This window comes from Solea senegalensis, linkage group LG20 (genome assembly GCF_019176455.1).
Source record: "Solea senegalensis isolate Sse05_10M linkage group LG20, IFAPA_SoseM_1, whole genome shotgun sequence".
Classification (NCBI taxonomy): Eukaryota; Metazoa; Chordata; class Actinopteri; order Pleuronectiformes; family Soleidae; genus Solea; species Solea senegalensis.
This window is the reverse complement of record NC_058039.1, coordinates 8,609,654-8,632,948: the sequence shown is the minus strand read 5'-3', so window position 1 is coordinate 8,632,948 and position 23,295 is coordinate 8,609,654. Positions and strand designations below refer to the sequence as shown.

Genomic DNA, 23,295 nt, shown 5'->3' with positions numbered 1-23,295 from the left:
CTTCTGGTTCTCCGGTTTCCTCCCACAGTCCAAAAACATGCAGATTTGGGGATAAGGCAAATTGGACACTATAAATTGACCTTAGGCATGAGCATGGTTGTTTGTCTGTCACCCACTTCTCACCCTACGTCAGGGATTGGCACCTGCGCTCCTGCGCTCCTGCTCATGTGGAGGATAAATTGGTAGAAGATGAATGAATGAATAAGTGCAGAGTAGGTTGAGGTGTCTGCCTTAAAATGCATATTAATACAGAGAGTTCTTCATATATGTTAGTTGCTTTTCAAGTCCACTCAGACCTCCAAGTTATGCACTGTTATGTTAAAAGGAATCCATCCTTCTGACAGGACAAAGCAGTGATCCTTAGGCCAACGGTCAGCTGAGGTGATTCCTCTGGGGGATTTTCAGGAGGATTCTTGACTCTACTTGGTGACAATCCAGATGTTTTCTGTTTGGGCAGAGGTACCAAAGCGCTGACTTGATGGTGCCGCTGTCAGATCTATCAGATATTTACGTTCAAGAGTCAGGAACTGATACTGGCTTGCAAAATAAAAGTTCTCCATGTCCATACGAGCTCGTATCAGCGGAGTCTTTCCCTGCACCATCATCACCTGTTGTGATTTGAAGAAGGCCTGAATAAACGACAAAGGTTCTGCATAGGTTTGACTTTTCAAAAGATTGGACAAAAGCAAGATTCAATCTGATCCAAGAGCTGTAGCCATTCTTACATTAGGCTGATTAAAAGGTTTTTGAAGTTGACCTGCAATCTTTGACAAGCTTTTAATGTAGTGGACATAATGTACCAAATTATATTACAATACTGGACAATGCTCACAATTACAAAAGAAAGATGCAAATGATCGACGACAGCGAAGGAAATCTCAGCTTCAACCTAAAGCAAATACATTCTGTGATCTTTCACAGACAACAGGTCATCAGTCATTAGTCCTAACTATTTAAAAGAAGATTCCTGCTTGAGGGTTGACTTTAGACGCATCACCTACAATCTGGTTACAACAAAGAAGCACAGATGCTTCCTGTGTTGACCAAATGGCACCAATGTCAAAACCTTGTTGTGCACCCTAAAGAATGGGCTGCCACAACTTGTTTTCCAGGAAAAGGGGGCCCTAAAAAAGAGAAAGTGGCGACGAATGTAAGGTTTAAGATAAGGATGTCAGAGAACCATTAAAAAGCATGGATCTGCTCTTCTGCGGGCAGAGTTGTTGGGAGATTTCGGCATGAATATACTCTCACAAGCTGCTGCAGCGCTTGGTCTGATGCCCGACTTAATAAATCCCTTTATTGGGTACAAGTCCTGTGTCAGAGGGGTTCCCTTCTACACCATCAACTCATCACCTAAGGAGGAGGAAGCCTGACTATAACGACGGGGTATAATATAATTCACATAAGTATCAACTCAATAAAGATAAGTAAAAGTACCTGCTTTGGTGCAGAACTACAAAAGGTTCTATGTTCATTGGCTATGTAGTGATTCAGCAAAAAGTTTGGCAAGACAAAAAAAAAATCTCAATTTTCTTTTATTTAATTGAAGACAAATATAAAACTACATCCAAAAGCACAGTACATAAATGCTGAAAATGTGACGTGAAAATTCACAAAAACCCCCAAATATTGGCTTCCTATTCAGTCAACAATAGTTTTAAACTGATTTCAAGACCACACTACAACGGGAAATTTATCAAAAATAATTTTAAAAAGTCACTTCCTTAGGGAGTTTGTACTGAATGCATCTTCTTAACTGTAACAGACAGCAGAACGACATATGTAAACAACTCTATACATATGAACACAGTGAAAACTAGATGGTGACATCAGTAAATTCCTTTATCATTCAAGTGATAAACCATTAACTAAAAAGGATTGATAAATTAAAAGACAAATATTAACAAAATTCTAAAACAAAACTAGATCGTCACCATCCCATGTAATAAATTAGAATTGCCCTGACGAGACTATTATGAAAACGCAAAATGAGTTTTGAGGAAAAGAAAGACTTTGTTCCAATGGCAGTTTCAGCAGTTAAGAGATAACAGATGTGCGTCATCTCCTTCATCTTCCAGATAAAATCCAAAAGGAACAATGCACCTTTGTTGATATGAGTTAACAGACCAAAACATGGTCTTGTTAGTAACAAGAGCTTATTAAGAGTCATTCATTGGCTGAGACTTTGAATGCAACGTTGTTGGGTTTTTTTCTGGCATTTTAATATTAGCCCTCATCCAACGGTGTCATGTCCACAATAGATGCATCGTCATCTTCAGATCCAGGTCCCTCGTCTTTCTTCTCTGGAGGCAAAGGGACAGAGGTTGCAGCAGAACATACAGAAGTGGACTCAGATGTCGTTTTTGGTCTTGGCGGCACTGGACCCTTGTGTTGGGAGTTATTGGGGCACGGTCCATCTACTGTTTCAACAGAAGCATCAACTGGCCTTTTCCGTTTGGATGAAATTAATCAGCGAGAGACAATGATGGGGTTTGAATGCTTGTGGTATGAAAAGTCTGGGGTGCTGAGTTCACCCCACTGTGTTTCATTTGCAAACATGGCATGAGGGTTTTGTTGTGAGAAGACTGGTCTGAGCTGTGGCAGTGAAATATGGCTCCTATGGGCTTCTAGACTGGTGCCAGGACCATGAGATATATGGAGATACAAGTGGAGGTCCACCTTTGAGGAGATTCTGGACACATCTCCAGCCTTCACCATCTCTTGATGTGTTTCTGTAGTTTGTCTTGCTTCTAAGAGAGACAATAAAGAAAGCAATGAGGGAACACAAGGGAAAAGCTTAAATTCACTCAAGGACACTCATCATAACTAACCATTTATTGCAACAACTGGAAATACAGTTAGTCTTGGCACTGATGGCTCTGCTCTTTAGAGAGGCTGGACTGGTCAAATAAGGAGTGCAGGAAACCGCAGGAAGCTTCAGCCAAATTGTGATAAACCTCTTTCTCCCCTCTGCCTCACATGATTTATCGATGGGTATTTAACATATAAAATGTTTTACAGCCCGTTACTGTCTCCTTGCCATCTCCTCTCATCACATATTTCCCTGCATCTGTGACTCCAAAGCAGACTCACTTTGCCAATAGATTCAAAGTTCATCAAATCTTTAATAGTGGCCCATGCTGTTTAACACTTTAAAAATGGTCACTGCAATCCCAATTTTAAAGGTCGCTGTTGTTCATGTTTTACATATATCCGCTTCAGATTGTCTATGGGGTGGTTGCACTCAATTCCCTTGTAAGTCGCGTTGGATAAAAGTGTCTGCTACATGACATGTAATGTGAGGAAAGCGACTTACAGTCTAAATGCTGCTCCCATCTTCTTTCTTAATATGTTGTGTGATTTGTAAAGCTGGAAAGACAAAAAATCAGCATGGTTGATTATTGTATATTCCCACAAAAGTCTGCAACAACTTTAAATTTAACCCACTGCTACCTTCACTGAACGGAGCGCGGTGCACATGTTCATACAGCTCAGGCCCCAGAGGAACATCCTTTGTGGGAGAAAACGCATCAAACGTGACACTTTTAGAGTATTGAAGGAGTAATAGTGCATGAACTCATTTTTAGGAAAGAACAGAGAGCAAAGGAAGACAGGACAGCACAGTGCACCGCTAAACTGTGACCAAAATGGGGAAAATTCTTTTGTGGTTTGTAACCGCTGAAGTTTGTTCTATTGTGTTCAGTGGTGCTCATCTGTTTTGGTCACCACTAAAGTGTATATCGTCTGTCAGAGCAGAGAATGTTGCTGAATTTAAAACTACTTTTAAAACATTTTTCTGTGGGGTCAGAAGAGACTTTACATGCACAGTTCACGTGTATATATGCATCAGCAAATGATGAAACAATGAAAAAAAAAAGCACAACAATGATGTGACTTTAAAGAATACCTGCACAGTTACATCACTCTCACGCAGTGATAAGCAAACAGCAGTGGCCCTCAAAGCTTTCAATTTCCTCTCGAGAGGATGATCACCTTCCCAGTAGTTCATAAAACCGGGGTGCTGCCATCGCTGAAAGACACAGATGTCATGTCATTAAAACCCAGGGAACAAATGTTAAGAGATTTGCTATTCAGAGGTTTTCGATTTTCTTTACTGAGAAAATACTCACAATGTATTTATACCAGTGATTAGGACTCGACGCATGTGCGATGTGACTGGTGGAGAACGTCTCCTCGCAGCTCTCACACAAGCAGAACGTATTCCCAGACGTTCCTCGACACTTCCACACAAAACCTAGACCTGATGAGGACACATTATTGATGACATAATTTTCACAATCGGATGGTCATTCAAGGAGGATCCCACACCTACCTATCACTGGTTCAGGGTCCAGTCCTTCCATGTAGCTCTGATTCGTATCCCCTGTGACACCAACAAGAAATAACAAATATATAGAACTGTTGATGATTCTGTTGGGGAAGCATTGCAGCAATAATCTTGATGGGTGAAATAAAAAAAGGCAACCAATTCATATGGTGTAAATCCATTTTGCTTACCTTCTGATGACCTTGGGAGCACCTGATGCACTGATGCACTGTGCTGCTCAGCTCTTGGGACGAACATGGCTGGTACATGTTCCTCTGTGAGGCTGGGCCTCCGTTCGTTCTCCCGCTCTGTTCTTAGCAGATCTAAAGAGAGTGGCTCTTGTTTGATGGACGTTACCAGTGATGTGTGTGTAGAGTGAGCGGCAACAGAGTGTGCACAACATTGAGGTTGTGCCCCTGGGACTGTGGGGAGATCGGGATAAGAAACAGCAGCAGATAAGAGTGAATGAATGATGACACACAATGGCTCATTTCATATTTGACTTGTGCAGTGGAATTTGCAATTAATTCATTTGACATTAAAACACAAATAACATATCAGTGATGACACTGGACTGATATTTACCAGGTCTCTGAACAGCAGGCATGACTTCAATATGAGCCGGGGCATCAAAAAATGGATCAAACCTTTCCTGTTTGACTGTGACTGAAACTGAGCAGAAATGATTCATTAGTGCAGCTGTTAATTGGCGCATTACGTCCTTATGTCGTTAGATTATACCTGTTGTGTCTGCCTCTTGAATGCTAGGAGGTGGGATGGGGTCTGGATCACTTTTAAATAGCAAAAAAGGCTGAACCTGGTCTGGAGTCAGGTCACTGGGTCCTGGGCCTTTTTCAGTCCCGCTCGGAGCTCCACCTGAATGATCATCCTGCTCTTTCAAATTTGATCTCAATTCTGAATTAAGAGCAGTGATACGTTAAACATTTGAGAATAAAAAAAAAATAATAATTTTTTTGAATGTGTGTTATTACCCGATGTGCAGAGTGATTCCGCCACACGTATGTTCTCCTGCACTGGCTGATTCGTCACAGAAAGTCCAGACGTTTGATTCAGTGGCACACAAGTCCCTGAAATTCAGAAATTGAAGCATTTGTGAAACGCAAGAACAGTAATCAATAGTAAAGATTCGATAAAATAACAATGTGAACCGAAGCTTTGTTAGACAATTTCAAAAACATTTGTGTCATCTTGACAAGTAAGCACAAAATAATAATTTGCATAATGACTGGAATAACAACATCTTCAAAAACTAGTATTTACCATCATCTGGGCTTGAAACCTCACACCGACTGGAACCGACAACTTGCAGTTTCACCTGTGCATTATCAGTTGTGGAGACTGATGGCACCTGCAAGGCCTTCTGTCTTAGAATGTCTTGCAGTTTTTCTATGGCTGAGAATAAAGAGAGAGAAATAATGACCACATGTATACATTTAACTGTCCACTTCCACCAGACTGAATACACAGCACAGGTGCTCTTGAAGCTGGACATTCTCTATGCCAAGAGCAAGATCCGGATTTGGAACCAGCACAGATGGGCAGACTGACATAACCCGTTGTTTGATATTCAAACACTTTCAGAAAAAGCATTGAAGGTACATCTACATATGGTTGTTGTGATCAGATGTGAGGAAATAATGGGAGCATTCAGATCTGTGCGTAGTGCTGACGAGCAGGTCTGATCGGGGACTGTAATGGACAATAACACTTACTTCTTATAGTGCTTGTATATGCTTTCATAGCTTAGTTTCAACATATACGGACATCCACATAACATAAACATAAACAGACATTCCAGACACTTGTCTAAACACCTATGCACAGTTTAGTTTAGACATTTAACCCCGGCAACAACCTAGTTTAGACATTCACACAAAACTGATTAATTCCCCGTTTGATACTGGCTTTTATTTTCTCAGACATCTAGACGCAACTACAGCAAAAACATGGTAGTATGCTCTATTTAAAAAAAAAATAAAGGAAAGTTATTTAGCCAAAATAACTGCTAACTGCCAACAAAAACAGTAAGACCCAAAGACTTTGACGACTCTTTTAAGGATATTAGAACATCTTACCTTTGTCATCAGGGAGAGCAGCCAGCTCTAGGTACACATCATTCTTTACTTCCACGCTCTGACTGTTAATCTGGTTGAAAGGTTGAAAAATATAAATTTCTTTTTGTCTGCCAAACATAATCTGCAGTTCTTTTTCCAGTTTATCAAATTATCACCTCCAAATAACACATTAAATGCACTGCATATTGCTAAAATCCTTGATCAAGTCGGCATTTGCTTTTAACCTAGGCTCTATATTTGTGGCCTATTTAACATGTTCTTCATTGGTTGAGCATGTCCTGGGAGGGAATATTTACACATACAGTACAAAATGTTTATTCCAGTTCATGCCATATCACCTGGTCCTTTCGATTTCCAGCATACTTTTCAGCTTCAGCCAAGTGCGCGATGATCTTCTCAAAATGAGTCGTCTCAATATTGGGCCCGTACAGCTTATTCTTGTAGGAGAAATTCAGAACAGTCAACTCTGTTAAGACTTTAACATTTCCTTCCACAAGACTCATCATGTACGTACCACATAATTAGATTGGTGGGTCAAAGTAGAGGTATGTGCGGAGTCAGTCATCCGCTTGGAACACAGTTTACAGTACACCTGTCGCCTCTTTTCACAATTCACCAAGATCAGCTCATAAAAGCCTGGAAGATAAATGAACAGTAGATGAAATTATGTGTAGGTATATATATATATATATATATATATATATATAAAAAAATACTTACCAACTGTACGTCGGTTTTCTTTTGGCTTAATCTTCGTTGTGTGGGTATGTGACGGCTCCACGGATGGACTGACGAGTCCTGACTTGACAGAAGTGGCCGGGGCTTCGAGGGGAGCAGCAGGTGGATTACTCACACAAGCACGTGGTGCAATGTCAGCACTTGGATCATTCACAGTCTTCATGCGCACGGCCTTGGCACAGGCTTTATTATTTTCACTTGTCACTGATGTTTTAGCCTTAGAGTGTGTCACTTTAGTTTGAGATGCTTTTTCAGAGTGTGTAGACATACGAGCAGTTTCATGGAACGCAGTGGATCCAGTTTGAGTAATGCGTACAGGTTTACTTGAGGCTTCTTGACGTGCACTTACTGTCATTGTAGTGTTTTGAGGACACATGGCTCGAGTTGGAGATATCCCCAACATATTGGAAGTAGTTTCTGTTACTAAAGGTTTGAAAGTTGTATTCTGAGTGATTTTATTCTGACTGTTATTTTCTGTGGAGTCAGAATGCAACCTGGCCATGGTTGTCCTGCTTTTGGACACATGAACACTGGATGCATCTTGAACACTTTTGGAAACAGAAACTATTGATTTTGATTCAGGAGGGACAGACATGGGTGCAGTTACGGAGGATGGTTTTGTCTCAGAGTTTGAATCACTTGAATCCATCTCCTCCACCTTGAAAATGAAAAAACACATTAGACACGGTTTATTGGTGCACCCCAAAACATAATATCTACACTAATATACTATATGAAGCTCAATTAAAGTTGCAGTGCATAGTTCTAGTGTTTTTTAAATAGTTGATGCTAATTTTCAGCCTCTGTTTGGTCTTATTTGTATGCTACGTCCTTCATCTGAAAACAGACTGTGTCAAGCAATACTATCAGAACTGGCTGAGACTGAAATGGAAATATTTTTCACAAAACAAGAAACGCTTAATTAACTGACCAGGAAGTTGACCTCAGCGTGAGAATGAGTATCTTGCAGAGCTGGAGTTAAAGGGAAAACATGTTTGCTGTCCCGTTGAGCCTGAACCGCCTTGACAGTCTGTATGGCTGATACAGAATAATAAAGACAATTGCACACTACGTTAAATTCAACCAAGAACAGAAAAAGAATGCTCAAAATGGAGGTCAGGTCAATGTCAAGCATTTCAAAACAGGCGGGAGGGGAGAGAAAACACTGACCAATCACAGGCTCCCGGTTCATGTTCTTGATATAATTCCACAGTAGACTTGGTCGGAGCACTTCCTTGTCCGAAGACACTGTGAGAGAATCATCTTTTTCAGCCACAGACTTAAACATTCTAACACAAAATGAGAAAATCTACATTCAGATACTGTACCTTGGGTCCCGGCAGTCTTCTGACATAGTTCGATATTCTCTCTCTGGTTGATGGTGGCTGTGAGTGTCTGTTGTGTTGATTTTTTAAAAGGGGAGTCTTCTTCAGCATTCATTCTTTGTCTTTTAAGTGCAATCTCTCCCTCCAGACCCTCGTTAGGAGATGTGACTTCTGGGGATTTGTCAGACGAGCTGTGTGGCCTCTTTCTTTCGTTGTTGCTGTACACGACATTCCTCAGTGTTGGGACGTCCTTGCTAGTTATGCTACTTTCTTGTTCACCCACCGTGCGTTCACTGCCGACTGTGTTCTGGCAGCTTAGTGGGACCTCTGAAATGTGTTCTCTTGTTATACACTCCTCCGTTACTTCCTTCTTTATGTCCATTTTCATCTGTACCTTTGTGTCTTCTGCTATCTCTTCCTTTAACCGCTGGCTTGTCTCCTTGACTGCATTCTGAACTCCATCTGGACACGGTTTTGAATACACTTCTTTTGTCTTTTCTGGTTGTGCACCACATGGCGTGGGAGCCTCCTTGCTAGCTCCATCACTTTTCAGGCTGCATTTTATGATGATTTTAGAACTGGGTTCAACTGACACCTTTTCTATGGTGTTTTCCTTGTCAGTTGATTTAATGCAGTTCTTTTTCTCCAATTCCACCACAGCCCCACTGTTTTCCTGTGTGTTGTTGTCCACCTGTTTCAGAGATTGTCTGGGGGCTGAGAAATCAGAGAAAATGCTTGATGAGACAAAACAAATGGAAATCTGGCCCTTGATAAAACTGTCAAAGTGCTTACACAGCTTGTAGCGAGGGGCTATGGTGGGTTCAAGCTGTCCTCCCCCATGTCGTCTTTTTGCAGCTTCCAGAATTTCTACCACTGGAAACAAAACAGCAAAAATTATCAGGAGACTTCTATTTTTATAAGATACAGATAACATACATGAAAATACACTCACCTGTTTCATAGGGGCATGGCATGCAGATGGGCGTGTCCAAATTGATCCCCTTCAAAAGCCAAAATATTACATTTAAACACCTAAAGAGGAGTTGTGACATGAAGACGATGAAGAGGCTTCATTCCTACAGTAGGATACCTGTTCATTAGATGTGGGGTGAAGATTTGCCGCCTGTTTTGCCAAGTCCAGTAAGGTTGCAGCGTCAGTGTTTCCACTCAGCGAACCTGGGTGGAAACGGTTCTGAATTCACAAACACACAATTAATTAATCAGTCAGTCAGTCAGACTCTCTTTACACAATTCAAAGTGTATCACAATATAAACGATAAAACAAAGCCATAGTAGTGCATCGGTCACTCACTCACCACCCACTCCTGCAGCATGTTAAATAGATAAAGGAGCAGAGACAGAACTGTAAGACGAGGAGACACTGGAGATTCAAAGAACTAATGACTGAACAGAAGTCAGTAGAATAAAAAAGAGAAAATAAGGTTTAAACAGAAAATACAATATATAAAATGTATAAAAAAAAGGAGAGAAAATAATAGATTATTCAAAAATAAACAAACCATTTAAAAATTTGAGAGGCAAGCGGCAGTTTCAACTTTACCTTTAAAAATATTGTTAATTTCTGCTGCCCTCAGGTCTTCAGCAAGTCTGTACCGTGTGTTTTTGTTTTTATTTTAGAAATAATTAAAGTCTGGAATCATATTTATTTAGTTTTATGTGGCACAAAAAAGAGCTCCCTGTGTTAATTGCATTACAATTCTGTAATAACTGCACAACCCCTATGTAAATGACTTAACATATTGAAAAATGTCAGGACAAAACCAAAAAGTAAAAGGTTGCAAGCAAAAATACTCACCAGAAATGTTGCAACATGTTTCCAGCTGAACACATGGGCGTAAAATTCATCATCCATCATTGTTTGCTCGCACAGTAAGCACACAAACCCCACTTTAGTCCCACATGCATGAATGACCAGGAACTGTTTGCCTACAATAAGTAAGTACATCCATGTCACTCACAGAGCACACATGATTTTAGACAAAGGAAACCTTTGTTTTTCTCTCAGTAATACTCACCGAGGAGAGGAAATCTCTCATTTTGCTGGAGTCGGCTGTACGTCTCACACTGTGGAACTGTGCAGGAATAAAAATAAACGTGCACAGGGTCAGATAAAAATGATGTAGACGTATACGGTACCTCTTTATACACCATTACGTAATTTAACAATAAAACAAACCTTTATTCATCAAGTAAACGTGGAATAATACAAGTGCCTTCATCACTGCAGACAAAAAAAAATAAAAAGAGACAGTCACTATTTTTAATTTTGTTAAATTAGTTAAGTTAATACAACTATACAAGTGCTAAATACACTGAAATCTTAGTTTATTATATTTTCACACACACACACACACACACAAATCAGAGGGAATATTCCTCTGATTTGTCTCATCACTGAATAAAATAAATACGATTCATCTTCATCTATCTTCAAATAGATCAAATATCTCCAAAACGACCCACCTTTTTCGTAATTTGGTGGGATGAGGCAGTGAAATACCGAGTATGGGATATCAAAAGCCTGAAAAGGGAAATAAATGTATAATACTGTATTATATGAACAACACTTTAACTGTTAGTTCCTGTCTTTTAGGGCTAATTTATTTGTGTTTTTTTTTTTATTATGGCGTCAACGCCAACATTAGGATTTAAAAAAATAAATAAAAAAAACACATGAAGGTTAAAGTTCTTTAAAAATGACTTTACCTTGAGAATCATGTCATCTGGTCCTCTTGCCTTTGCCTCTTCCCAGGCCATCGTCTTCAGGGCTTTCAAATCCTGAGGACTCTTCCAGGCAAAAGGAAGCCGCCAGGGATTCTGGTAGAGCTGAAAGGATGAATGCAATATATGGTTATTTTGTTGTGTTTTATACAACTCACAAGAAGAGTTTTACATTTTGTGTATATTATTGTAATTTTGACTGACACACACACACACACACACACAGAGTAAATAAGATTATTCTTCTTTCTGCGCCTTTTCATTCAAGACTTGGACAATTTTGTGTTCATATTAAATTGTTTTAAATGGAAACTAAAACTATTTCTGTTCATTGTAGTTTGCCTGATTTAATGAGGGTTTCACATCCCAGCGTTACAAAGTTCCATCACAAACACAATCCAGTACATACAGTAACTCACCAAGGTAAGAATGACATGTTTCTGTGATTTAAAGTGTTGCCGGAGAAAAGACTCTGGGAAACAGTTCTGACAGGCAAAGCAAATATAGATGGGCTCGACATGGACTCGAGAGCTCACACATGCCACGACCAGGGACACACCTGCATGAACAAAAACAGAAGTTTAACATGTTTAAGATGTTTAAGGTGTCAAACACACATAAAAAAAAAACCACACTGATGACAAGTGAGTCAACTCACCAACAACTGGTTCATTTTGTTTCATACTCTCTCGGAGATACAAGCACAAGTCCAGATTGAATTTGACAGTTACTAGAGACAAATAAGGGTTTAGAAGCAGAATAAAAATCAACAAGGTTTATTGCTTTGTACATTCGTTTGTTTCTTTTAACGACTGGCATTTAATCATTTCATGGATATTTTCAAAAATAAATGCTTAGACCATATTCATGAACATTAAATGTTTAAATGCACAGGCTGCTCTATGAAGCCATATTTCATAGATTTTATTAAGTTTATTAGTATGGTGTATAAAAAAAAGATTTATTATGGGTTTGGTTTTTGTGTTTTCAGGAGAGAAAATTGTACCTCTTTGCTCGTAACATTGAGAGCCTACAGCTGAAACAGAGAGCAGATATTCACATATCATATTTAAATGAGGTTAACATTGCACAGAAATTAGTTTAAAAAAAATAAATTAAAAAAATACCTTCTTTGAGTTTCTCCCACATCTGTAAGAAAAAAAAACAACATTAGAAATATATCAAGTAGCATATCATGAACAATAAAAGTCTGTAGGACAATGTGAAATTTGCTTTGATACCCGAGTGTGTGTCTGCTCCGACAAATGTTTCATATACTTGGACTCTGTTTCAAAGAGGACTTTGCAGTTCTGCAACAATAGAAAAGTTCACTGTGTGGAAAAAGCTCAAATTATACATGTGGTACAATAAAAAAGTTCATAGATTAATGAATCACCTGGCAATGCAGTTTGTACAGTGGTGCTTCAGACTTTACCGACACGCTGCAACATTCTAGAAAAACAGATGAAACGTGTCAATTCCATGAATTTTAAATATTTCCAAGTTAAAAAAAAGAAGATTTAGTTGTAATGAAAATAAAATTGGTACATAAAGGCGACAGGAGCTGGTAGAGCAAGTTGACTCGAAGGGTTGTGGATACGATTCCCAGCTCTGCTAGTCTACATGCCAGAGCTTTGAGTGGTCATCAAGACAAGTGTTACATAAATACAGACCATTTAATGGCTTTTTATTTTAACAGAGAAATTGAAAAAATTATATTATAAAATTCCAACAGTGCATTTGTTCAAAAGTGCCTGTATTTTTGTTTGTTTGTTTACATATTTTTTGCATTAAAGCATATGTTCCTCCCTACTTACTTAAAAGTTATCTGCTTACTGAAAGAAGAAAGAGCATTACTGATTTCTACAAAAAGTCCCTCCTGTTTTTACATTTAACACTACATTTAACTCTAGACTAACAGGAAACATTGAGCAAGTAACAGATGAGCAATAATGTTCTCACAACTTCACCAAAATCACCATGAAATAATACTCACTGTGTGTAATCATTCTTCCATTCTTTTCCATGGTGATGGATTCTAGCTTCTGCAAAGCTAAAAAGCCAAAGACTCAGTATAACGTTATTATGAATTCCACTAAAGGTTCAGCACATTCACAGAAATAGAAAACGGCAAAGGAAGAGGAAAAAAGAAAAGTATCCACCTTCTTCATAACAAGTGAAATTCACTGACGCAAATTCAGCAGGATCCAGGCTCACTTGCTACAACACAAAGTCGTACACGTTCACGTTAAAAGTGCACCCATTGTACATGCACACATTACTTTTAATTATTTCACCTTCATTTCAGCGTTTGCGGTTCCATCCATATCTACTGTCCGCTTTGCGAGATCAATCATTGTGTTGACGAGGGAGTTGGAGTAACTGTAGCTCTCTTTTGGCAGCAGAGTAGAGGGAAACTTCACTTCCTGCAAATATTAAATTCGAACCAAAAAAAAAAAAAGGAAGATATTTCTCGACTCAGGGGAAACTGAGGTGGAGAAGCACGATTCTTCAAAATACTACCCCTATTCTAGTAATACAAAGCTAAATGCAAATCGGTGAAGTATTCCTTTAATCTCATTCTGGCATCCCTTCATGGGATCCCAGTGCACTACAGAATCGTTTTTTTTTTTTTGTGGCTTTTAAATTGATAGTATAGTGCAGAGAGACAGGAAATGGGGAGGCAGAGAAGGGGAACGACAGGAAAGGACCGTCCCATGCAGGATTCGAACCGGAGTCGCCTGCAGTGAGGACTGTAACCTCTAACAAGTGAGCCCAGAACCGATTTTAAGATGTTATTTGTATATAATGCCATGGAATGGTTCGGTTGGGTTTGGGTTTTTTTTCCGTTTCTATCAGGAAACGTAACAAAATAGTTGGCCCCAACCATTCCATTCTTTGATAATGTAGGATTCATCATTTCAAGACGCTACAGTCATGGCCTAAAACACATCAGTTATTATTGCCAGATACTTTTTAGGACTCGTGTTTGTTTGATGAATGTGTTGTATCATCATAACTACTTACAAAATAACTATGGATGTGGTCAAAGCTCAGGACGTGAGCGATGATCATGTTGGTGGCCACAGTTTGTTTGCAGAGCGTGCAAAGGTAGTACCGCTTGTCCGTCTGCCCCACACAAATGCATTCAACAAGTTGTTGCAAGCCTAGAAGAGCAAGACATTTTACTTAAAATTAAAAAAACAGGAGGTAGGACAACAGCTTAAATCTTCATCATCTCCATCAAGGACACTTCAGGTCTTCAACAGAACACGATGACATTTGTAACTCATCACAATGGGAGTTTGTATTCATGATGGAAGAATAACGATTGTGTTTTTATTCAAAACTCTAAAATAATGGTTGAATAGTTGGTTGTGGAAATAACCAACAACAACAATAATAATAATAACAATAATAATAATAACAGGGAATTGAACGGGTTCAACACTGCTATAAAAAAAAAAGGTTGAATTAAAACATGCTTAATCATGACCTACGAGTTAAACTCATTGACGGCTCAACTTTCATCATTTCAATCCAAATGCCAATGAAGTGGGTGGTGACCTGAGACTTTTGCACAATATAGAGATATATAGAGCGGTTTAGTACATTTACTCACCAAGGAGTTGGTGCGCTCGGTTGCCATCTTTCTGGTATGTTTGGATCATCATCCTCTGTGGTTTGACAGCTAGATGGAAAAAGAAAAAATAATCACAAAGAAAAGACAATTAAATACACCAAAATTTACATTTGCATATTTTCCAAGCACTTTCAACTCTCAACCATAATCAGACCTTGAGGTGCACATACCTTCAAAGATCTTGAGGAGCCTGCAATTTTCTCTGAGAGTGTCCATCACTGGGGATATGGAACACAGCATTTTCAATGACAATTGAAAGAATTTGTTTAAGAAATATTTCATTGATTAATTTTTAGAATATACCTTCAGAGTAAGAACAAGTGTCAAACTTCTTTTTCAGATTTTCAGGTATGTTCAAAAACTACAGAGAAAGAAAATGTGTTGAAAAAGCCCATCATCCTTCATGATTTAAAAATCAATCACTATTGATCATCACAATTCATGCTATGAAGTGAAATACTGCAGTTGCAGCGGGTTTTAGACAATAAGGGAAAACTCCATGACCATGTAATTGGTTTCAGTTCAGCCACTCAAACTTCAACTAAAAGGAAGTAGCTGATTTTTGTCACTACCTTCGCAAAACAAGTTACAAAAGCAACATCACCATTTATATGGAATCGTGTTTGTGGACACCTGATAAATCTAAGTCCAGTATTCAACCCCCTTTAGCTCTACTTCAAGTCTTCACCAACTGCTACAAACATCAAGCTCTGAGTGTAATGTGCCACTATGATGACCAGCAAGGTGGGGGTTTCTGAGTACAGTAGATTCTACAAGATCACATCTGAAAATATGAGGGTCCATGTTGCTTTAGAACAAGATACATGATAACTTTGATTTATAAAGCACAAAACACAAGGTCGCTGTACAAGTGGGAAAAAAAAAAAAACACAGATCAGAACAAAAAACACTAACTATCACTAACAAGTGTTGCTTCAACACTGAATTAAACGGCAAATAACCTAGCACATAGCCAGAGGGAGCGAGTTCCAGAGGGTTGGAGCAGCGACACTGAAAGCCTTGTTGCCAAGGTTTTGCCTAAAGGTGTGGGGGATGGAGAGGAGACTGAGGTCAGCAGACCACAGGTTCCGGGAGGGACGGTGCACGTGGAGGAGATAATGTGGAGCAAGTGAATGGAGAGACTTGTAGCAGAGGAGGAGAAACTGGGACCTCCAGAACTTAACGGGGAGCCAGTGACGTTGTTTCTGCGTGGGGGTGATGTGAAGTGTTCTGGACATGTTGGAGCCTATCCGGGGTTTTCTTGGGGACCCCCCAAACAGGATGGCGTTGCAGTCGTCCAGGCGTGATGTAATGAAAGCATGGATGCATTTAAAGCTCTCTGAACACCAACCCACTACATTACAGTTGCATGGTGGATTCTATAAACTTCCACTGGTTGTGAAACTAGTGATAAATATTCTGTTCCTCTTTGAGTGACCCCTTACATAGGTCTTCAAGGTTTAATTACACGATTTTAATGAAAGTACAAACCTGCAGTGTTTAGAGTACAAACCTGCAAAGTTCCAGACTCCTTTTTAATCGATTCCTTTATGATCCAAGGCCTCAATATGGAACTAATATCCATGCTGGGCATCCAGGAGAAACTCAGTAAATTGGGGTCTGTGTAGGACTGAAAACATACACGGAAACATAATTTGAATCGTGTTGACAGATTTAAAAAATTGGTAAATTTTAATAATGTTCAGTGCTTACAAAGTATTTGGTACAATGGTCAGTAGAAAAGAGGTGGGAAAAAATCCCAACTGGTCCACACTTCTCCTCACACACATGGCACAGGTAAAAAAAAGTCTCTGACTCTGTACAGTAATACACCGTCAGTAGAGACACGCCTGGAAGGAAGTATATTTTAAAGCACATTACAATTGTATGATTACTTCAAAACATAATGCATCTTTAACACCATATCTTTGGCCTAAATCCAAATAGTTAATTAAAACAAGCAGAGAAAATAAATATTTTTTGTTTTTGTTATTCAAGCAATGGCACTCCAAACCTGTTGGTCTAGATTATGGAAAAAAAAAAAAGTATGGTTTGGTCACATGCAGAGGAGAGATAGTGATTATATTGGACAAAGGATGAAGATCACAGAGAAGGTTTGAGGATGTCATGAAAGACATGAAAGTAGGTGTAATAGAAGGACACAATGGATAAGATGGAGGCAGATCGCTTCTGCGAAATATTTTCATTAATAACATTTTTACTCACCTACTTTGAGTTGGTTGAGGTTCTGCGGGTTCAAAAAACCTATGTAGGGAACCCATGCTGTGAAGACAACATAAGAGACGACGAATAATGAAGGACTTGGGTGAGACCGCTGGTAGTGCCGCATTGCAGAAGTTGTGCTTTCCTCATTACGGTAATAAAATAGTTGTTACCTTAGATATCTATAGCTAAAGAGCCCACTGTATGCAAGATTAAATCAGGTTAAAGCCCACAGTATGCGACACGCACATGGCACATATCGTCGCCCGTCAGGGTCCTGTAGTATCCCACTTCACCATCAGGTGGCGGAAGAGAACAATGCTACAGCTCCCTCGGACATGTCTGGTTAGAGCGGCTAACAGCTGAAAGGTCCGTCAGGCAGGGGAGTCGGGGGTGTCAGCTGGTTTGAGGGTCGCCAGGTCAAGGCTCGGACAACTATCCTTTATGACTACGACCCCACTGTCCACGCGCACCTAACATGCTCTTTGCGCGCAGTTCCAAAACCTGCCTGCACGTTGTCATGCGCACGGTGCACGTTGGGTCCACGTGTGCAGAAGTATACCAGAGCCTTTAGGCTTCAATGACAAGATATAGTATTTTGGTAACAACTTACACAGGGGCACTGTTTTAAAGTATCATCACCACAAAAGAGAAAAGAGAAAGGCACTTACCTTTAGAATAGGACTGTTCTACAATTAAAGAAAGACATTATTAATGAGCTGGACATTAAGTGTGATTAATGTGCAAAGAAACAAGAATTTAACTGTAAACAAAAATATTACCTTCCTGAAAGACTGCTTTGAATTTCTGTGAGTAGACAAAGGAAACATGCGGAGGGAGGTTACTTCCACAGGGCTACTTCACTACGGAACTAAATAGCCTCTTGGATAAGAGGTGAAAATGTCTTCAACATCAACGGCTTATGGCTGCATACTGAAACTTATTTCAAAGTGAGACTTACTGACTGACCTCACCTGAGCAGACAGCCTGAGCAAACACATTCCTCTGAGGAACAATGAAATGCTTTGCCTGTTGCTAAAACCCTTAATTTTATAGTAGCCACCAATGCATTTTATTTGTGTACTGTCAGGTAACGGAGAAGCAGCTGGGCTATGGCACGCCGATCCAAGGCGACTTTTTATGACCATGTCAACGTTGAATATTGTTAAGAAACCAAACTCTCTCCGTTCCCATATAGGTGAAGGAAGCGAATACTGGAAGTGCTGCACTAAAATGGGAGGGCACACCCCTAGTTACTGATTGAGACACCATCCACCATCAATGAGACATCAGTTGTGCCTGGTGAAAAGGTTCCACTCCGAAGAGACATAGTACAAGTATAATGCTCACCTGTCGATGTTGCCCTGTGCATACATGGTTCTTTATCTCAAAAAACTTGCTGTATTTGTTGAGACAGATCTACAAAAGAATGGACAAAAATAAAAAGACATCAGCAATATAAGAGTGTTTTTTTTTTTTTTTTAAATTAACCAAGATTAGTAAAACATATTTCTCTGCAAATCTTGTTCTAGCCAGTAAACCTTAACTTATTGTTCCGATGGTAATTTCACACCTCCTACAAGGTTTCAATGGACATCACCCACATGCTCTTACAATAAGGACCGTCACATAGGTAAACGGCCTCAAAAACATTTACTGCCACAGCCTGCAAACTGTTAGGTCGGTGTCAGTGACCTCTTTGCAAAGCCATTTCTTCAGCTTATTAGAAAGGTGCATAAATTAATAGGACTACGAGTGTGTCACAGAGTCATTTTGGTTTGGGCTTTTGCTTCTTCAGCATTAGCATTATCCCCATTATTTTTTTTTAATGTAGAATTCTAAGTTCTGTTATTCTGCCGTTTCACACCTTCCTGTCCCATGAATTTGCTTATTTCTGATCCTTGTTGGGGAAAATCAAGCAAATACTGAAAATCTTATAAATACACTCTGGTCTATATTGTCAGTGTTCATGTGTTAATGTAGAGGCGGCCCCCAACCCAGAGGATAGAGATGCTCAATGAACAGTGTTTCAGTGTACTTCTGTACTCTCACCATGGTGTTTGATTTTTGGATCCAGAAAATAAATACCTTTTGATCTGAAGACAACTGCCTCAACTCTTTAAAATAACTTTATTATTTTTGCTTCTTCAATAGCTGATGTATCAAAATGGAAAACAATGACGAAATGATTCTCTCAGAAACCCCACCACGACATCCTGTCCATTCTGGTCACTCCCAATGAAATCTCAGCATCTTCAGCTCTGCCTCTTGTCTATGAGACAGTGCCACTGTTTCAAAGCCATACATAATAGCAGGTCTCACTACCATCTAATAGACCTCCCCTTTCACTGCTATTCTTCTGTCACACATTGGCCCCCAACACTCATCTCCATCCACAACACCCTGCCAGCACTGTCCTCTTCACCCCTCTTGTGCACTTGACCTCAGGTATTTAAACTCATTCACGTTGCACCTTCACCAAATCACGTATCACTGTCATTCAGATGCAGGTATACTGTCTTCTCTCCAGTGCATACCTCCACCTCTCCAGGCTCTCTTTGACCTGTCCCCTACTCTCACTTCTGGTTACAATATCACCTGCAAACAACGTAGTCCACTGAGGCTCCTTCCTCACCACGGATTTGATTCCGATAACCAATTTCTAAATCATGAGAACGTACACAATTGATCGTGCCTACAACAACATGCTTGGCATTTAAACAAAACTTTGTTGTTGTTGTGGCTGAAGACCACCAGTAGAAGTAAATCAGCTAGTTCACACTCACCTGCTTCTGCAGCTTTCTGCTCACTCACCACCTCTGAAGTGTGAGCCAATGCAGATATGGATGCCTCCATATCTCCAACATAAGCAGTCCATATCTACCTCTGTCAGCAACCTCAAAATATAGTGTTTCTAGGTGTTTCAGGAACACATGATATATTTAGAAATGTATCGCCTTATAATCCTCCATTTATGTGAGTGGAGGAATTCAATTAGCATAATTATTTCCCAGTCAATTTTGGGGCAGACATCTATTTCCAGATCTTGCATGGCACTAAAACTTAATCTACTCCCAAAATTCATGATATGCTCCTCCTTTACTAAATCAGATCATTCACACAGAATACATTGCCAAATAACAAAAAGGGAAACCCAGACATTATTCAGTACTGCTCATTAACTGTCTGTAAGCATCTTTTACTGCATGCTTTTCAGAATGTTACACTGCAAGTATTCAATTGCATCAGACACCTCTCTCTTCACCTCCCCTTCTACACCATGACTTCTCCTAAACGCCACTGGTTCAGCAATATACAACTCATTCACAGTGCAAACTCCAAATCATCTTCTTACATGTGACACACACACCAATAAAAACCTGGACTACTACAGATCCAAAAGATGACAGTTTAATGTCGTAATTTGGTTGCTTCAAAATCGTAGCACACCACAGCACAGGAACTTCACCTGTACCATCTCCACTGTCCCTCACAATCTTTTAACACCGTCTCCTTCATCCTTCAAAACACATAAAAAAAATTTACCTCAAATATCTCCTCAACAACGCCCAACTATTCTGCCCTTGACCTTATTGAAACAATTCTTTTACCACACTCTTCACATCACAATTCTAATTCTAAAATATCATGACTGCAACTTTATGCTGAAAAGTTTAGACACATGTGGACATGACAACAAACCCCCTTGTCACTCTAATAACACTCGTTGTAGTGCTGCAACCAACCACCTATTGGTGGTAAAAGGTACAAACCTGAGTAAGGTAAAACAAAAATAATAATAAAAAAAAAATGTTCACCCATTACCCATAAGTGAGAAAAAATTGAATGAAAATGCAAATCGGCTTTTGCAAAGTCATTTACATACTCTATAGTGTCAATTTGCACATCGTTAAAACACAAATGACGGTACTATCACAAACAATATATATAGCCCACCTCTAATGAAAAGATCAGGCTGCTCTGTTCTGACGAGACATCACATACCCGGCATCAATAATCACAGCACAGAAGAGTACACAGAAGAGGATGTGGGTGTGATATTGGATCTTCTATGCCTCTGTCACGGCCCATGTCATGTTGTTTACAATTTCCTCCAGGATTGGAAGAATGTGGGGTGACATACTGTAGATATGCATGTAATCAGGTGTGAGCATTTATGAATAAATGGGTTAGGGTCTCGCCTGTGGCCTGACCAAGCGCAATGGCGCCTGACTCTCCCTTATCTGTCGCCTAAAGTGCTTAAGGCAAATAACTTCCAACATCATTAAATACTTTTTCCTACTGGGGACCCAGTGGTACCTCCTCAAGGACCCCTGGGGGTTGACAGAACTCCTTTTGATACTACAATAGTGGCTGTCCAGTGGGCTAAGCAGCCAGAACCATGGGGGTTGGTTTTGGCAGGGTTAATATAAATCTGATACAAACAGACAGCTTTTGTGACTGCAGCACATCTGAGCTCCCCAAATCTTACAGAAACCTTCAGGCTTTATTTCTCAGATACATAATTAGAGTGCCAACATTCTAATGGCCAAATCATCAGGTAGAAAGCTTAGAAACTACACTTCAGAATCTATGAATAGAGACTTGTTCCACATCACCCAGCCCTAATACTGATCAACCACAACATTGAAACCAATAACTGTTTTTACTGGTGCAGAGCAGTGTAATGTCTGGACATTTACAACAGGAATGTATCCAACCACCTGCAATGTCAATTTACAACTTGTTTTAAACTTTCGGTTAATCTCCATAGTGTCAGTGATTTATTGGCCATCTGACTTCGCCTCTGTAGGTGGCGCTGTATCTCTCTATCAGCTGGTACATACTGAATCAGTTTTCTATTGAATCAGAGAAACAAACAGTGAACGACCAGATGGATGGTGCTGTAGTTCTGTATGTATGGTACCTGTTGTACATGTTAAATCGTGATACAAATTAGATGGAGCATGGCTCTTGTGGTTACCATGTTGCTGTAGGATTTCCGGCAACAATACTGCAGTTTATATGATGCCCCTTACTTCCGGGTCAAAGACCGGGGAAGAAAATTTGGTGTATGCTCAGAGCGTGGTCCAACTCCAGTCTGACTAAGCGTACACATGCAGGAGTAATCGGACTATGAATCGCATTATCCAAATACTTTAGTCCAACTAAAACTAGCTCAATTTTAGTCAGACTAATTTGTTCACATTAAGAAAACCAAATTAGTGTCTTAGTCCTACTGAAATTTGACTTTTAACATGTTATGCACTTGATTGGAAGTGCATCCATAGCAAACAAAGTACATCTTTTAGGGCACTGCATCACTTTTCTGCACTAGAAATGCACTCCTTTAGCAACAATTTTCTTAATTTATATTTTGCTATTGGAGGGTACTTTAATAGCAAAATATAAATTAAGAAAATAGCATAGAATTTCTTGTTTTTAATTGTTATTTTTTAATAGATTTGTATTCTTGAACCCATTTTAAAATATGTTCTGCTCTCTGCCTCGCCTATGCAAGTAGTATACCGTTTTCCCATATACCGTTTCCTCAAGTGTGTCTTGCCATTAACTAATTAACTTAACACGGAGAGATAACGTGTAAAAACGGTTCTTTTTCTCTCCTTCATCTTATTTCTCGGTTGTTAAAGCGGGAAAAGACATGTTCAACTCACCAGGCAGCTCAGATTGACGTAGTCCATGGTTAGAAGACAAAAACTGAGGAAGCGAAAAGTCTGCAGGCAGAAAAATGTCTCTTGAACTAGAGAGAGTACAACACGAGCTGGTCCATGGCCCCTATTCAGGACAGGACTGAAGAGACGTCGAGCGTAGAAGTCTAAAAAATTGCCAGCTGCGTTTGGTTTATCACTTTGTCACACGCGCACCTCCACTTTAATCAAACGAGCTGCAGCTGCCTGTGTTCTATCATCGCCCCTCCTCCCCTCCCCTCCCCTCCCCTTCTCCTCTCTTCTCATCTCCTCCTTCTCCTCTTCTCTGTGTCTTCATCAGTCAGCATCAGGAAACCACAGGAGAGAGGCGCGTGACTACAATGAAATACACTCAAATCATTTGCTATCGTGTTCGAAAGTAGTTTGGGGGTGACTGTGAGCTGAAAGTGAACCTGAGAGTAAATGTGCTTTGTATTGTATTGTATTTATTGAAATCATAATATAATTGTATATGCAATACTTTAATGAGTAA

At 39.7% G+C, this 23,295-nt stretch overlaps 1 protein-coding gene across 3 annotated transcripts; it reads right to left on the bottom strand.

The window, feature by feature from the left end:
• Positions 1-1,519: 1,519 nt before the first annotated feature.
• Positions 1,520-23,012, bottom strand: LOC122786776. Of its 3 annotated transcripts, XM_044053251.1 has the most exons (47): positions 22,770-23,012; positions 18,445-18,513; positions 17,877-17,901; positions 17,766-17,783; positions 17,098-17,154; positions 16,585-16,721; positions 16,385-16,501; positions 15,175-15,232; positions 15,042-15,089; positions 14,851-14,919; positions 14,256-14,395; positions 13,526-13,654; positions 13,391-13,448; positions 13,225-13,281; positions 12,625-12,680; positions 12,470-12,538; positions 12,356-12,377; positions 12,235-12,264; positions 11,887-11,958; positions 11,648-11,787; positions 11,214-11,333; positions 10,971-11,028; positions 10,684-10,728; positions 10,523-10,579; positions 10,303-10,433; positions 9,803-9,811; positions 9,577-9,678; positions 9,439-9,487; positions 9,279-9,359; positions 8,490-9,200; positions 8,332-8,409; positions 8,093-8,199; positions 7,144-7,819; positions 6,938-7,059; positions 6,762-6,860; positions 6,424-6,493; positions 5,609-5,740; positions 5,320-5,415; positions 5,069-5,242; positions 4,913-4,999; positions 4,519-4,749; positions 4,334-4,384; positions 4,131-4,261; positions 3,908-4,030; positions 3,454-3,511; positions 3,317-3,369; positions 1,520-2,750 (listed from the first exon to the last, which is right to left on the bottom strand). In XM_044053251.1, the coding sequence occupies exons 1-46, from the start codon at positions 22,794-22,796 to the stop codon at positions 3,320-3,322; spliced, it is 5,046 nt and encodes a 1,681-aa protein (XP_043909186.1). In that variant the 5' UTR covers positions 22,797-23,012; the 3' UTR covers positions 1,520-2,750; positions 3,317-3,319. The 3 variants fall into 3 exon arrangements, with proteins under 3 accessions (XP_043909186.1, XP_043909187.1, XP_043909188.1); XM_044053252.1 differs by lacking the exon at positions 9,803-9,811; XM_044053253.1 differs by lacking the exons at positions 13,391-13,448; positions 13,526-13,654; positions 14,851-14,919; ... (7 more) ...; positions 18,445-18,513; positions 22,770-23,012 and having other exon boundaries at positions 14,256-14,319.
• Between the last annotated feature and the right edge of the window lie 283 nt (positions 23,013-23,295).

What these genes read in the sequence shown, in the direction of transcription:
- LOC122786776 (XM_044053251.1), bottom strand. Translation starts at nt 22,796, where the DNA reads ATGGACTACGTCAATCTGAGCTGCCTG. An exon ending in GCTCCTCAAGATCTTTGAAG is followed by an intron (nt 14,920 to 15,041) that starts GTATGTGCACCT and finishes TTTTCCATCTAG; the next exon opens with CTGTCAAACCACAGAGGATG. An exon ending in TGTACAAACTGCATTGCCAG is followed by an intron (nt 12,539 to 12,624) that starts GTGATTCATTAA and finishes CTATTGTTGCAG; the next exon opens with AACTGCAAAGTCCTCTTTGA.